Here is a 16,522-nt window from a genome sequence, read left to right as displayed (position 1 = left end):
GCAATTCTGGATCCTGAGGGGTCGTGAGGCTGTCAGGAAACACCAGCACAGATGTGCTAAGTGCCAGCAGTTCCGTGCCAAACCCCTTATTCCCCAAATGGCCAATCTTCCTCCTGCTCGCCTACGCCTCCGCAAACCTCCCTTCTATTCCACCGGGATAGATTGTTTCGGGCCCTACAGTGTGAAAGTTGGACGACGAGTTGAGAAAAGGTGGGGAATTATTTTCAAATGTCTGACAACTAGGTGTGTACATCTAGATTTACTCAGTCACATGAACACCGATTCCTTTCTAATGGCACTAAGGCGCTTTATAGCTCGCAGAGGCAAACCTTTTGAGCTGCTTTCTGACAGAGGTACCAATTTCATCAGAGGCAACAGAGAGCTACAGGAAGTCTACCAATCCCTGACCCCTGACCTCCAGGAAATCCTGGCCAAACAGAGGATCTCCTTCAAGTTCAACCCCCCACACGCACCCCACTTTGGCGGGACGTGGGAGCGTGAAATACGTTCCATCAAGATTGCCCTGCAGACCACTCTAGGTGCCCAAGCTGTCACTGAAGAGGTGCTACGCACAGTGATGATTGAAATTGAAGGTATCCTCAATTCAAAGCCCCTAGGTTATGTCTCTTCTGACATTGCAGATCCTGATCCGGTGACTCCTAACCTGTTGCTCATGGGGCGGCATGACTCTTCCCTTCCTTTGGTAACATATCCTGACTCTGAGCTGCGCAGCCGCCGTCAGTGGCGTCATAGTCAGATTCTTTCTGATCATTTTTGGGCCCACTTCATCAGAAATTATCTTCCTTCTCTCCAGTCTAGACAGAAGTGGCGCACTGATAATCCTAACCTCCAACTAAACACTGTTGTTCTCATTCTTGACCCTCAGCTCCTTCGGTCCCTCTGGCCAGTAGGTAAAGTGATTTCCCTTCATCCCGGCAAGGATGGCCATTGTAGGGTTGCAGATGTCCAGGTGGGGGACAAACAGTACACGAGACCTGTTGCCCGCCTCATCCCACTCCCTGCCCTACCTGAACCCCCATGACCTTCCACTCAAGCAAATTTGCAAGACAAATTTGGGGGCGGCTGTTTGGAAGTTTCCTGTCTGTCCTGCAGTTGCCACGCCCATTTTTTCTTTGCCACTCAGTTCCCCATGCAGTTCCCCACACCTTCATCTAATTAGCTCCAATCAGCCACAGACTTTATTAGACAGCACCTGTGCACAGCCCTTTCTCTTTGTTCCTGCCACATGGAGGAATCCTTGTATGTTGCTGCTGGAAATGCCTTGTCTCCTGCCCTGTGTGCGTTATTGAACTATGTAAGTTCCATACGTTTCTCCTTTGATCGTATGTTACTTTATGAGACTGTTCCTTTCTGTCTGTTTAAAGGTACAAATGTTTGGTTGTCATTCAAATGGATTGTGGCCTTGTATTGTGGCATTATGTAGCTAATTGTATCTCATATCATTTCCCTTTTAGAAACCACACATACACACACACATATACAAACATACCTAATAAAGAAAGACATTGTGTAATCAAGTGACTGGACAAGACTGTTCTTATCGACAACTCCACTGGTCTCAAGCCAGCTACCTGCACATCCCTCTCAAACCTCCTTTTCATGGTCCTTCGAGCCGGAGCCCATTGATGATCGGTGGATATGTCCAGTCACTCCTTGCCTTCGTTACTTCAGCGTCCTCACCGCCAAGCCCAGCGTCCTGTACGCTATGATGATTACGTCATGGAATATGGTCAGCAGCCACGACATCCTGCTGAAGCACCAGAGCCACCACCGCTTCACTCTGCAGACATTTTTGGTGTTGGACCTCAGTATCAACCACAGCATGAGTCTGAGGAGGAGGAAGAGCCACCTCAACTACCCAGTGAGGAGGAAGAGGCACATCAACTACCCAGCGAGGAAGAGCCAGCAACAGAGCCTCCCTCACCTGTCTCTTCTGGGAGAGCCCTAGCCCCTGAGTACCCACGTGACCCTCATGTAGCCTCAATTCCTGACCCTCAAACTGAGCTCTTACAGCAGTTACTAGAAGAAGTAAGAAACCAAGGTAGACTAATCCAGCGCTGTATGCTTGGTGAAGGCCAATTCTCACGGTCTCGTTCAGGACCATCCCCTGAAAACCTTGGCCCTCAGTTAGTAGCATCACAAGCCCAGTATGCTGCAATGCCACTCCAGGCTACCACAAGTGACTATAAGCCCTTTTCTTCCCCACCTCGGCAGCAGCTTCTTTATCAACCTCCTGTAAGCTGTGCCCCTGCCATTCAGCCCTTAGCTCAGCCCTGGCAGCACACGAATCCTTCTGATCATAGTAAGTTCCTTGCCACCCGTCAAGTCCCAGTCTCACGTAACCCCTTTGTTACTGTTATTGTATCTCATATCATTTCCCTTTTAGAAACCACACATACACACACACATATACAAACATACCTAATAAAGAAAGACATTGTGTAATCAAGTGACTGGACAAGACTGTTCTTATCGACAACTCCACTGGTCTCAAGCCAGCTACCTGCACATCCCTCTCAAACCTCCTTTTCACTGGAGATTAATAGAGATTACTAGCAGGCTGCCAACTCTCACGCATTGACCGTGAGACTCACGCAATTGACCCTTTTCACACGCTCTCACGCACGCCACACATCCATTTTCTCACGCAGAGAAAAATCGCGGACAAAGAGGACACTGACACCGACAGACAAGGTTACTTTTGATATGGAACAAATCCACAGCTGTCAGATTCTGTCAATATTTTTATGAGATTCACACAATAAATAATGTTTTGGCTCTTTGAAATGTGACAGATCGCTGTAGCGCGTCAGTTCAAACGGCACGTGATACAGCAGCCTACAAATACAAATCCACTGCTTCTTAGCTACGCAGCGTTGAGTGAACCTATGAAAGAGAACATCTCTGGTTACTGATGTAACCTATGTTCTTATTCGGTCTGGTTACTACCGTTTACGTCGGAACCGGTTCCCTATGGGCTATATGCACGCATAACTTCCGCGTTTGATGCAAGGATGCTCTTGCGTTTCCGGTTGGGGAGATTTAAAGCGGAGGAAAACCGAGGAAAACGGGATTATGGCAGAGTCTTAAAAATGTATTGTCCTCTCGTCTTTGAAACGAAACTTTAATACGTTTAGATGTAATTTTATATATAGTTATGTTTATTTAATATAATAAACAAAGAAGCATAAACAAAATGAGGGGTGTCTGTTTTGTCTGTTTTTGTGACTAACGTTTCTTTAGTATAGCAATAGAGTATAAAAACCAATATAAATTCTCGTATAGCATTGGACTCTACGATCAGCGGAAGTAATCCAGCACCCTTAGACCTTCACCGGAAATACCGCCGTGCATATGCCCATTGGCACCGAGTTTCGGTACCCAACCCTATACATTCTTTGTAATATTGCGTTGTAACTTGGGTTTGATTCCCATGTATACCTTGAATACAATAAGTTGCTTTGGATAAAAGTGTTTGCCTAAAGAAAGTTGTGACAAATAGTGATAAAAGATGTTGATTAGGAAGCATATTTAATACAATCTAATTAACACAACTGTTTTTAATTCATTTTTACTTATTTGTGAGTTCATTCATTTGCTGAAATTGACAGGTGAGATGATCATTGGGGCTGAGTATGTGCTTTTAATGTTTGTACATGGGTTTAAGAATGGATAGAGTTCCTCAGTGAACCACTGATCAATGAAAGAGTAGATATGAGACTTGGACATAGTTTTATGACACATCATAAAAGGAGACCAGACCCTCCTCATAATCCACAAACACACCCACCTTCTGGGGCTTCACTTTCAGCGAAAGAGAGACAGAGGTTCCAGCACAGGCACTATATTGGTTCCCATTTCTCAACCGCACTGTCCAGTATCCATTCTGTGGACTCAGTGTGATCTTCCCCTTTCTGTTAATGGATTCTTTGGCAACTCCTAAATCCCAATCAGTTTTTCCCTTCACCTGCACGTCAAAATAAAACCTTCCAGAAGAGAATCCCTGCTTTCCCAGGACATTACCACATTTATCAAACCTCGCTGGGTTGTCTGGGACATTCTGGGGTTTTTCTCCACGTCGCACTTGTTTGCCATCATCAGACAAGATGAGAGATTTATGAGCTGTATCTGGATCCAGCGTCACATCCACTAATAAAAATTAGAAAATTATTATATTTATATTCACATCACATACATTACGGACATATTGAGGGCTGATGCATCACTAATGCTGATGCCATATCACCACGGATTAAAAAGACATAATTTGTTTTTGTTTCTTACTCACCAGCATATTTTCTTGTCTTTGCGATCTCTAAAAACAGAAATTATTTTAAATGGATTTAAAATGAATTTAGTCGAACACAGAAATTCCACAAATCACATAAGATTACAACGCATTCTCACCTTTTCGAATCCTACTCAAATAGCGAACTGTAGAAATTGTAAAATATAAATAAGATAAATGATTATATCACAATTATATCATTATTGTTGCACAACAGTTTCTTTCCGTTCAGATGCAAATACAAAATTAAGACTTAATATTTTTTTTTGCATTAAAGTGAATCAATGAAAAACAGATATCACCTCTTCTTATGTAAACAAAAGTAGCAATTGCAACTGTAGTAATGATGCCGAACACAACTGTAATTGAAATCCAAATGACTGATGTTCTCCAAACTTGAAACATTTTACCTGTAACAAAAACCACCATACAGCATGACAGGTGAGCAATAGATATAGGCCTAGATATTATGTTAAATACAGACAAACAAACAAAGTCGAACAGTGCATTTTCTGTACTAAAACATTTAGGCAACAATAAATGTGCAAATCTGTGATTAAATCATAATTCATTATGAATCATCACGACTGCATCAAAATACTTTGAAAATTTGAGCATGATTGTATAGTATATTTTTTTTTAATTAAATATATAAAAGATGTTTACAGAATAGTCTGAATACTATATCAATGAAACCAGGCCTCAGTAAGCCGCTAGTCTCTGTGATTACTGTTTTATACCTCAACTTTATGGTAAAGAGTGGGGAAGCCTCCACCAGTCACTGAATGGTACAAGTTCTGGGATTTATCTGTTATGTACACTTTCTTGATATGTGGTTTTAACATGGTCTCTTAATGATCTTTTTAAAAAATAGAGCACTTGGCAGCACACCACTATAAAAGAGAAGCCAGAAGGATGTTTAAATAACTGTGGCAGGCGAAATAAAAATGGAAGATAACCCAATGCTCATTGGTTAAATAGGTTGGAAGTAAATGTATAAGAATGAAAGTTCCAAATGAGATTGTTAGATGATCAGCTGGTGCTTCATCTTTGTTGGCTAAAGTCTAATCTTTGCCATCTGGAACCTCTCGACTTGAGTGATTTCTTGCAAAGATGGGAAGGCTTTTTCTACAACATGATAAACTACCAAAATCATACTTACTTGAGACACTGATGTCCGTTTGCAGCATATGATGTTTCAGTTTGACTCTGCAGTGATACTTGGTCTCACTCTTATGCACAGTGATCCTGTGTTTCACGCTGAAGCCCTTTGCATCTGCATGCGCTTCTTTAGTATCAGAAATCAAAACATTTCCTTCACTGTCCAGCCACAGAAGCTCAGGTTCAGGGTTCCAGCCTTCACATGCACACAGAAGACGAAGCCCTCCTGAATGATCAAACTCCTCTATAATGATCAGTGGATGAGTTCCTATAGCTGCAGAGATCAAGGATAACAATAATTCAAATTGTACTTGTATATTGTATTATTGTGAAATAAACTTTGAAATTTATTTCAAAGGCGCTGTAAATCTGAGAGAATATTTCTGTCCGAGTTAGTTTTTGTGTGAATTTGTTGCAAAGAACATCCAAGCACTGAAAATAATATAAAACATCATCAAAATCATTAAAATATATAATTTCAGTAGTCTGCTCACCTCCGACATTAACATTAACAGTGATATCATCATACCAGGAGTTGGACTCAATAAAACACTTGTAAGCTCCTTCATCAGAGACTTGGACTGTTGATAGTTTGAGCGATGCATTTCCATTCTGTAGTAGATCTTGGAACAGTGCTGTTCTCCCTCTGTAGGACTCACTGTGCTCCGTGATTCTGTTTTCACGATTTACATAGAGATGCACTATTTCATCTTTGTCAAGTCTAAACCATTCCACTTTCATGTCCACAGCACTGGTGTTTGGTTTGATATAACAGGGCAGGATCACATCTTCACCAGCAACAGTGAAGAGAGGCGCTGCAGGCCCCACAACATTATACAGCTCTAAGACAAAGAAAACCATGTCTGAACTGGTCGTAAAAGATTAGATTCTCAACATGTTAAGACATGTGGTTTTATTAACCACGTTATATAGACTTGGTAGCACTGCATCTTTAAAATGTCAACACTGTCTGTTTTTTATTTAAGGTGAGAACGATTAGGCCTACCTGATGTTAAATCTGTAAGTGCACAAAAAATCAGAGCCACTCCAACCAACTTCATCCCTGCAAAAAAACAATTGCTCTACTAAGAGAAAAGTCAGGGCATTTATTACAAATAGTATACTATGCATTGAATAAAATAAATACAAATAATGATTTAGTCCAAATGCTTACCTGATTCGCCTTTCTGCTGTAAACACAATCTTTGAAAGACTTGCTATCACTTCCTTTAAAAACCAGACAAACCAGAACACTCACACATCCAAACACTCACATTTAAAGGTGCACACACACACACACACACACACACACACACACACACACACACACACACACACACACACACACACACACACACACACACACACACACACACACACACACACACACACACACACACACACACACACACACACACATTCAGGAAACACAGTCTAGATGCCTATACTTGTCGGTTTCACTGTTGTTATTGTTAACTACAAATATATATATTAAAAAATTATTAATTGTAATAAAGCTAAAAAAATATATAGAAACTATAAATGTTAATGAACCACTTCATGACTTATAAATCTTTATGCCACTTAAAACTACATCTGCATTTTCTTTGGTAGTTTCTGAGTTTGTATTTATATTCAGTTCAGGTTTATTCAAATCATTAAAAGGGTAATATACCCAAAATTATTATTTATTCAAAACTTATATGGCTTTCTATTGCTTAACATTTGAAAACTATTTCAACTGTTTTTGTCCATATAACATTATACCCCACTGACTTTCATTGGACAAAAAAGAGATATTTTTCAAAATAGAGAATGTTTTTGTTTACATAAATGCAGCACAGCAAGAGCACTTTACACCATTTAATGAGTGAAAAAAAAGAAACTGTACACAAACTTCATTGGTATTGGGTTTATACAAGAAAAATGAATTTGAGAATTCTAACAAGATTTGAGAAAAGTGCCACTTGAACTGATGCCTATATAACCGGTTCTACCCTAACCGCTCCCAGCGGGACTTAAACTGTGGTCTCCAGGGTGGGAGGCGGGAGCTCTAACAAGGAGGCTAAAATCCACAGCCTCTTAACGTCAGTCGCTAAAGCACCTCTTGAGATCAGGGGAGTGAGTATAACACGCACAGCTTTTACTGGCCTACGTCTGTTACACCTATCGATGCACCTCTTTGTGTATGCGTTTCACAATTTTCAAACTATGGGACCTACTGACGCTCTTTCTGTATCTTGGTCTACTGAGATAGTATAGAGTTCACTAAAAAAAGCATTCTTTTTCTAATTTCTTTCAGAAAATTCTTCTTGAGTCTAACAATAGTATTCATATGTTTATTGAAAGTGACTGGGGAAAAATGACATGAAACAATTCCCTTGTTGTAATTGAACTGGCTCCAGTTATTGGTGGTTGCGCTGGGGGTGTTCTTTGTTGTTTGCAGCCGCTGGTGTTGTAGATTTTGAGCATGAGGAAATACGCTGGGTGCGAAGCTTCTGCACATACTCGCGCTCCAGCAACAGTTGTCGTTGATGATTCTGTAGAGCAACCAATTGACTGCTTAGAGCCTCATCTCTATGGACAAGGTTTTTTAACTCCTCACACAGGCTTTTATTCTCCTGATACACCACATTTGTAAAGGACATCATGGAGTGAGATACCTCCTAGGGAGAGGGAAGAGAAAACGCCTTGACTCAGTAGCTCCTATGGTACTTTGAAAAACAACCATGCTGATTGACTTCACAACTAGCATTCACTTACCTTGTTGGCTGAGATAGTCAAAGCTTGCACCTGGTATTCTGCCTGTTGCTCCTGGCTCTTCATCTTTCTATTGAAATCAGCCTTGAGAGCAACCAGAGTCTTTGAATGATGACACTGCAAAGAAGTTAGCTCCCTCTCCAGCTCAGTGATACAACACAACTGCTGCTGTTGTAGAGTCTACGTCAAACACAACACAACACAAATACATAAATATGTACACTGAACAAAATTATAAACGCAACACTTTTGTTTTTGCACCCGTTTTTCATGAGCTGAACTCAAAGATCTAAGACTTTTTCTATGTACAAAAAAGGCCGATTTCTCTCAAATATTGTTCACAAATCTATCTAAATCTGTGTTAGTGAGCACTTCTCTTCTCTTATCATATCAAGATGCTGATTAGACAGCATGATTATTGCACAGGTGTGCCTTAGGCTGGCCACAATAAAAGGCCACTCTAAAATGTGCAGTTTTACTGTACTGGGGGGGGGGGGGGGGGGGGGGTACCAGTCAGTATCTGGTGTGACCACCATTTGCCTCACACAGTACAAGACATCTCCTTTGCATAGAGTTGATCAGGTTGTTGATTGTGGCCTGTGGAATGTTGGGCCACTCCTCTACAATGGCTGTGCGAAGTTGCTGGATATTGGCAGGACCTGGAACACGCTGTCGTTTACGCCGATCCAGAGCATCCCAAACATGCTCAATGGGTGACATGTCCGGTAAGTACGCTGGCCATGCAAGAACTGGGATGTTTTCAGCTTGCAGGAATTGTGTATAGATCCTTGCAACATGGGGCAGTGCATTATCATGCTGGAACATGAGGTGATGGTCGTGGATGAATGGCACAACAATGGGCCTCAGGACCTCATCACGGTATCTCTGTGCATTAAAAATACCATCAATAAAATGCACCTGTGTTCGTTGTCCATAACATACGCCTGCCCATACCATAACCCCACTGCCACCATGGGCCACTCGATCCACAACATTGACATCAGCAAACCGCTCACCCACACAACACCATACATGCTGTCTGCCATCTGCCCTGTACAGTGAAAACCGGGATTCATCCGCGAAGAGAACACCTCTCCAAAGTGCCAGACGCCATCGAATGTGAGCATTTTCCCACTCAAGTCGGTTACGACGACGAATTGCAGTCAGGTTGAGACCCCGATGAGGATGACGAGCATGCAGATGAGCTTCCCTGAGACTGTTTCTGAAAGTTTGTGCAGAAATTCTTTGGTTATGCAAACCGATTGTTGCAGCAGCTGTCCAGGTGGCTGGTCTCAAGACGATCTTGCAGGTGAAGATGCTGGATGTGGAGGTCCTAGGCTGGTGTGGTTACACGTGGTCTGCGGTCGTGAGGCCGGTTGGATGTACTGCCAAATTCTCTGAAACCCCTTTGGAGACGGCTTATGGTAGAGAAATGAACATTCAATTAATGGGCAACAGCTCAGGTGGACATTCCTGCAGTCAGCATGCCAATTGCACGCTCCCTCAAAACTTGTGACATCTGTGGCAATGTGCTGTGTGATAAAAGTGCACATTTTAGTGTAGCCTTTAGAGTGGCTAGCCTAAGGCACACCTGTGCAATAATCATTCATCATCACCTGAACAATATTTGAGATTAATAGGCCTTTTGTGTACAAAGAAAAAGTCTTAGATCTTTGAGTTCAGCTCATGAAAAATGGGGGCAAAAACAAAAGTATTGCGTTTATAATTTTGTTTAGTGTATATAAAAAGCCATTCCATCGTAGTGCAGTATGAAAAACAATTATGTAATCCTCAACTATATGAAAATGCTGACACTAGTTCACACTTATTTCAGAACCTATACAGCACATGAGCTTTGAAAATTCAATTCAACTCATTTCACATTTATTTGTATAGCGCTTTTCACAATACACATCATTTCAAAGCAGCTTGAATGAATAAATTAAGTGGTTTTGGTAGAGTGTCATTGGGAACTTTTCGCCTACTGTTTTTCTAATACTTTGTATTCGGACATACTACTCTTTTGCAGTACTGTTTTTCACTTACTATATAGTAGGAAAGTATTCGATTTTGGATGTAGCAGATCACTATACATGTGCATGTTACGGAACATGCCATTTACATAGTCTACAAACAGTCCATTCCATCCTCCACCTAACCACAGGCTCCACTGTTTGCTACAATGGTAAAACGCTAAATTATAGACTGCAAAACACAACTACAAAACACAACATAACAGAAACCCTTTAAGCCCCAACATAACAGAAGATTAAATGCTAAGACAAAACAGACAAAATAACACTTAATTTAAACATTTATTCTCCGTTGGCAGTCTGACACGAAGCATGCTGGGAACTAGAACTCTGCTGAACTCATTCCATTTAAGTTCAGCTTAAAGGTAGGGTAGGCAATTTTCTGAAAGGCTAGCAATAGCAAGCTAGCTTTGAAAGCATAAGATCCCACCCTCCCTTCAGAGTGCTGTCTAAAGCCACGCCTCCTTCAAAACACATGAACACGTACAGCAGGGAGCAAACAAAAGCGTCACGAGACTCGAGACGGCGTTAAATTACCTCATGTCTCAAAGCACATAACATTACAATAATAATGAACATAAACAACTTAATTTTATTTACGAAAATCTAATTGTGAACAGGCAGTAGTGATTGATATTTGTCCAAGACCAACCACAAAGAGAGGAAGGAGATGGTGGTGGCGGAGGTGACAAGAATGGAGAAAGAGCGCTACAAGATCAAGGCTGTGTCGCAGGGCCGACAGGGAAAGTGGACAACCTGGGAGGGAATTGTCAACCGAAACATCACCTGGGCTGACCTGTGGAAAATCCCGCAGGCAAGGCTCAGCTTCCTCATCCGTGCAACCTACGACACACTTCCCTGTCATCGGAACCTTCACCAGTGGTTCGAGAGTGAGGAAGGCTGTACACTCTGCAATATCCCTAACGCAAACCTCCAGCACATCTTGTCAGGCTGTAAGATTGCGCTTTCCCAGGGACGCTATGGATGGCGTCACTACCAGGTCCTGAGAAAGCTAGCCGAGGTGATAGAGAGGCGTCGACAGGGCAGCAAAGGGGTACCACCAGCAGAGAACCACAACCACATCACCTTTGTCACGGGAGCTGCGGAAGAAGAAACCTCAGGCCAAGAGAAACAGCTAGGCCGTTTTTCCCTGACCAGGAGTGGAATATGAGAGTTGATCTCGACAGGCAGCTGCGTTTCCCGGTCGAGATTACTGCTACATCTCTCCGCCCTGACATAGTGATGTGGTCTACCAAGGTAAATTCCGTGCTCCTCATTGAGCTCACAATACCAGTGGAGGAGGGGATGGAGGCCGCCTATGAACGTAAGAAGGCCAAATACTCAGAGCTGACCGCTGAGTGCCGGGAGGCTGGCTGGAAGACCTCCATCTATCCAGTGGAGGTTGGATGTCGAGGCTACGTTGGACTGTCAACCACACGCCTTCTGAGGGACATAGGGAGTGACTGGAGGGAACCTAAAGAAGGCAACCAAAGAGCTAGCGGAGGAGGCAGAGAAGGGGAGCTTTTGGCTCTGGCTGAGGAGGAAAGACAAGAGCTGGGGAAAGAACAACTAACCCCGATAACAGCCGCAGAGGGTAATATCTATCAGCTGCAGGGGGTGACAGGGAGACGTTGTCTGGTTGGTGTTCCCTTGTTGTCCACTTGAGGTCTCTTTTCCCTTACCGTCACTTAGGGGTGGGCAATATCTCGATATTTAAAATATATCGAGATATTTTTTAAACACGATATGGATTTTGACATATCGTATATATCGATAAATTGTTTATATTTAATTCTGATTTCGCCACTTTGCCTTCTCTGCGCTGTGCTCGCCCCCGCCTTCTTGCTTTTGTTCCCCCTCCCCTTGCGTGTTGTCTCATTCAACATGGCGGCGCCCGCAACTAGCCCAGAGGCTACAGAACTCGTCTAAAAAAATCGTCTTAAATGCTGTCTTACATGCACTTCTTGAGGCACACACGCACACTAGCAAACACACGCAAGGTCTCTCGCTCTCGGCCCCTCTCCGCCGTGCGAGCGCTACACGGTGCTCTCTCCCTCTCTGCCGTGCGCACGCTACATGGTTTGAATATACATATTCACGCAGCCTTTCAAAAACTGGGACATTCTGTGTCCCGGGAGAGTGGATAAATTTCCCGGGACAGGTTATTAAAAAGAATGACAATCCCGGTAAAACGGGACAGGTGGCAACCCTGGCCATTGCCGTTGTTGAAATATTATTTTTCTATACAGGGATTTTTTTTTTTTAAATGTCGCAGAAGCACTTTGGACTACATGAACTGCCTCCTTCTTTGCACTCCAATAAAAAAAAAAAAGACTGTGGTATTTAGCATTTTTGTTTTTGCAGTAGTTTTTGTTGGGTTATTTTTCCTGTAAAGATATCGAGATATATATCGTATATCGAGATATAGCAAAATATATAGAGATATATTTTTTTGCTCCATATCGCCCAGCCCTACCGTCACTATTTCAGTATGAACTACAAGTCCCATCTTCCTGTGTTGTCACTGATTGTTCACTGTCCTCAGCTGTTTCTCGTTACCTTGTTTGTATCTGTGTATTTATACCCTGTCTGGTTCAATGTTGTGCACGGAGTCCTTGTATTATGTTCCCACACTTCCGTAATCTGTTCTGCCTTGTTTGGCAGAAGGACTCCGTTACCTTAAGATCCAGCATGATGGGGGTTCGTATCCTTCCTCCTAACACGGAGAAGGAGAGGAAGGGGCGAGTCCAAAATTTGATGGGCCTACGCCAGCAGGGCGAGCCGGTGGGGTCTCTGGCTCAGACTTTTTGGACTTTTTCGAGAGGTTTGGACTACAATGATTCTGCATTGAAGGATTTTTTTTATGTCTGCCTTGATGACCCATTACCTGGGTGGGAGATGAAGGGGCTGGAGATTCTGGACTTTTGGGGGTTCACCAGGTGCCTTCATCATCGGAGCCAGTGGGATACGCCAGTTACGCCTGTGTCTCATGATGAGATGGCCGCCATGCCCTTGCCGGAGGTTGTAACTCCTTCGGAGGCGGTGGGCTCGATGCCAACCGTCTCGCCATCGTAGGAGGAGGAGAAAAAGGGGCTGTTCACGTCACGTCTGCCGATCCAGAGACTGTTCACGTCACGTCTGCCGATCCGGAGACTGTTCACGTCATGTCTGCCGATCCGTAGATTATTCACGTCCTGGAGGCCGTCCCCGAGCAACCTGATCTGCCAGCCCCGCTTAAGCTGTTCGCCCTGCTGGCCCCGCTTAAGCTGCTCGCCCTGACGCCTGATGGGTCGGTTATGTCACAGTGTCTGGTTGGTGTTCCCTTGTTGTCCACTTGAGGTCTCTTTTCCCTTACTGTCACTATGTCAGTATGAACTACAAGTCCCATCTTCCTGTGTTGTCACTGATTGTTCACTGTCCTCAGCTGTTTCTCGTTACCTTGTTTGTATTTGTGTATTTATACCCTGTCTGGTTCAGTGTTGTGCACGGAGTCCTTGTATTATGTTCCCACACTTCCGTAATCTGTTCTGCCTTGTTTCCCTTGTGTTTCTTATGTTTTTGGATTGCCTTATTGGACTTTTGACCCTGGCCTGGACTGTTTGTGAGTATGGATTACCCCTTAATAAATATTGCTTTTGGATCTCTCATTTTCTGTGTGTGTGTCGTGACAGATGTCCCTGTCACTGCTCCGCCACCAGGAGATGTCCAGGATTAAAGGAGCGAAACGTTGGTGAATGGTGGTTCCTGGCTGATGACCCTGCAGCTGACCCATGGGCACCAGAGGAGGTGCGACCGGCAGCAATGCCTAGCAGGTGTTCCATCTACCTGTACTTTTCACTGTTGTGTGTTGATATTATACACTCTGACCGCTTGGTGGAGCAAAATGCTTTACCGGTAGAGTCAGTGTTGCTCTTTAACAACTTAAACAGCAATGACCTGTACCAGCTGCAGATTCATTTCGGAATTGATAGTGTTGCCATTGAAATGCATAAATTCAACTCACAAACCACTCAGAGTATAACGACACAAGTTTCCATCTCTTCCAAATGACAGTAGTTATGGAGTGAATGCAGCATAAGCTTGTTGTTTTGGTTAAGGAGAAACTGTAAAAGGTAGCTTCTTTTTCGGTTGCCGTGCTCGGTGACTGATGTCTGTCTAACTCTGCATAGCATGAAACACGCTGATGACGTGTGATGTCTGCGTGAGCAGGGTGACCGGAGGTAATAAAATACATACGTTGACAGGCAGGTAGGACATCGTATCATTGCTTTCGAACTGATTGCAATGATTAAATGAACATTTTATGGTCCTTCTCCTTCCACTGATGATATATATACATATAAATACATTTAGACGACTTAACCAGTGGTCTAAAGGTATTAGTGATTGCAATTAAAATGTGAAGAGACTTTCAACCAGCATAACAAAAAATGTTTCTGGAACAAATCACCTACCCTCCCTTGAATATAATCAGTTATTGAGTTCACTAAAAAAATTTTCAATTAAGTACAACAAACTTTTTGTAATATTTCTCATTTAATTTGGTTAATTTAACTGTACAAACACAAAAAAGGAATAATAAAAAAGAGAGATCCTGCTACCTTAACCTCTTTTAGGTCTGCAATTTCAATATTTAGCTTTGCCAGCTGATTTTCCGTCTGCAGGATCTCTCTCTGCAACTCTGAAAACACAAACAACACACTTTGATGTTTTTTAAATGTTATCATCTAACCTACTATCTGGCTAACTAACTGTAGTGAGCAATTGATTGTACCTGTTGTTGGTAAAATGACTTGTAATGTATGGGCATTACACACTACATTTTCAGTCATTTACAGTAAAATATAACCACACGATTACGATTAGCCTTCATTTATTGTACACATACACACTTGTCTTACCGTTCTTCTTCTCCTCATGTTTATCCTGCATGTTCTGTCTCTGTCTCTGCAGCTCCTCAAGTTCCTGATGGCTCTGATCACTCTGAGTGACTATAGCATTCTGTCTCTTCTCTGCCTTCTTAGAAAGATATGAGATGTACTCTACCTGCACAGCATAGAAAATGAGAATGATTATGATTTTATATATAGGCCTAGAACAAATATTATTATGATAATAATTTATAATTATTATATTAATTTTTAAAAACAATTGTGTTGATTTGTGAGAACTTACATTTTCTTTACGTGTCTGATCTACCTCGTTCTGAAGAAACTCATTTTCTTTACGTCTGGAGTTGATTGTGTTAAAACTGTCAAACATGAACTCAAATGCAGATCCATAATATCAGTCAGTTTGAGCTACTGGCTGGACTGCATTAGTATTATTGGTCAACTGACATGAAAACACAAGGTTGGTGAAAAAAAATGTTTTCGCGTTTACAATATCGCAGTAGGCTGTACATGCTGTACGGCTTCATCAAGCTTTCGGTAATTTCCAAGCACATGCGCACTCATCAAAATACAGAAAGTTAAATGCTTAGCTGCTAGGCCTAGCTGCTATGTGTTTTACACGGCCACATTCTCTGGCAGAAACACTAGTGTGTAAACCGCCTTCACTTAAAACAGAGTGAGGAAATGTCATTCGTGGACTAGTGTGTGAAAGACTAGTGAAAGTATGTTTTGTATGTACCCAGGCAGCGCCAGCGGAACTTTGTAGGCTGATTTCAGCAAAGAATTGTGTTACTGTGCAAAAGGATACAGTAGTTCAACTCTCCTCTTCAGTGTGCTCAGGTTCTCAGTAAGAGTATCATATCTATGGGTTGCAAAGCAATATTAGCTAGATTAATGAACTGTCTACCTCAAAGGTGATTTAAACTGTTCTTTAAATCTCTACAGAGTCCAGGCAACTCACTCCCTGTGTAAAAGCATCTCATGTGATTCACCCTGTTCTGCGCTCTCAGCCGAGACATTTGCGTCCTGTTTGTGCTTTGACTCGCTTTTCTTCTTTGATGACATCCTGAAACCTCCTAGGCAAGTTGTTATCTCGAATACAGCACACTTACTACGACAAAAGGAACTCTAACGTATTTAATGAAGTTCATGCGCCGTTTTCCACTCCCACAGTTGGTTGCACTGTGTAACCAAGACAACCAGACATAACATTCGCTTTAAATCCAAAAAGAAAGAGTTTTAATAATCTATTTACCACTAATATCCAGCGCCTACACGCGATTTATTATTATTACTAATTGAAATTAAATTTTATTTAGGAAAATCTAATTGTGAACAGGCAGCATGATTGATATTTGTTGTGTGTT

The 16,522-nt window shown here is 42.4% G+C and overlaps 2 protein-coding genes across 2 annotated transcripts; both read right to left on the bottom strand.

Annotated features, from left to right (window-relative positions):
- Window positions 1–3,754: 3,754 nt before the first annotated feature.
- Window positions 3,755–6,620, bottom strand: LOC130102584 (butyrophilin subfamily 1 member A1-like). Its single transcript, XM_056268541.1, has 7 exons — window positions 6,477–6,620; window positions 5,965–6,312; window positions 5,472–5,744; window positions 4,612–4,719; window positions 4,429–4,455; window positions 4,310–4,336; window positions 3,755–4,170 (listed from the first exon to the last, which is right to left on the bottom strand). Exons 1-7 carry the CDS (start codon window positions 6,529–6,531, stop codon window positions 3,755–3,757), a joined length of 1,254 nt encoding a protein of 417 aa, XP_056124516.1. The 5' UTR covers window positions 6,532–6,620.
- A 1,171-nt stretch (window positions 6,621–7,791) lies between these two features.
- On the bottom strand, window positions 7,792–16,321 carry ccdc166 (coiled-coil domain containing 166). Its single transcript, XM_056268692.1, has 7 exons — window positions 16,117–16,321; window positions 15,964–16,017; window positions 15,439–15,493; window positions 15,165–15,309; window positions 14,865–14,944; window positions 8,234–8,410; window positions 7,792–8,136 (listed from the first exon to the last, which is right to left on the bottom strand). Exons 1-7 carry the CDS (start codon window positions 16,218–16,220, stop codon window positions 7,876–7,878), a joined length of 876 nt encoding a protein of 291 aa, XP_056124667.1. The 5' UTR covers window positions 16,221–16,321; the 3' UTR covers window positions 7,792–7,875.
- Window positions 16,322–16,522: the final 201 nt, after the last annotated feature.

This window comes from Rhinichthys klamathensis, unplaced genomic scaffold (assembly GCF_029890125.1).
Source record: "Rhinichthys klamathensis goyatoka isolate OS25496 unplaced genomic scaffold, OSU_Roscu_1.1 h1tg000275l_1, whole genome shotgun sequence".
Lineage (NCBI taxonomy): Eukaryota > Metazoa > Chordata > Actinopteri > Cypriniformes > Leuciscidae > Rhinichthys > Rhinichthys klamathensis.
This window is presented reverse-complemented; position numbering and strand designations above follow the sequence as displayed.

Coding starts and splice junctions, on each gene's coding strand:
- ccdc166 (XM_056268692.1), bottom strand. CDS start 16,220: ATGTCATCAAAGAAGAAAAGCGAGTCAAAGCACAAACAGGACGCAAAT. Junction 15,310..15,438: donor ATCAGACACGTAAAGAAAAT/GTAAGTTCTCAC, acceptor TATGCTGTGCAG/GTAGAGTACATCTCATATCT. Junction 14,945..15,164: donor ACATGAGGAGAAGAAGAACG/GTAAGACAAGTG, acceptor TTGTGTTTTCAG/AGTTGCAGAGAGAGATCCTG.
- LOC130102584 (XM_056268541.1), bottom strand. CDS start 6,531: ATGAAGTTGGTTGGAGTGGCTCTGATTTTTTGTGCACTTACAGATTTA. Junction 6,313..6,476: donor ACTTACAGATTTAACATCAG/GTAGGCCTAATC, acceptor TCTTTGTCTTAG/AGCTGTATAATGTTGTGGGG. Junction 5,745..5,964: donor TGTTAATGTTAATGTCGGAG/GTGAGCAGACTA, acceptor TGATCTCTGCAG/CTATAGGAACTCATCCACTG.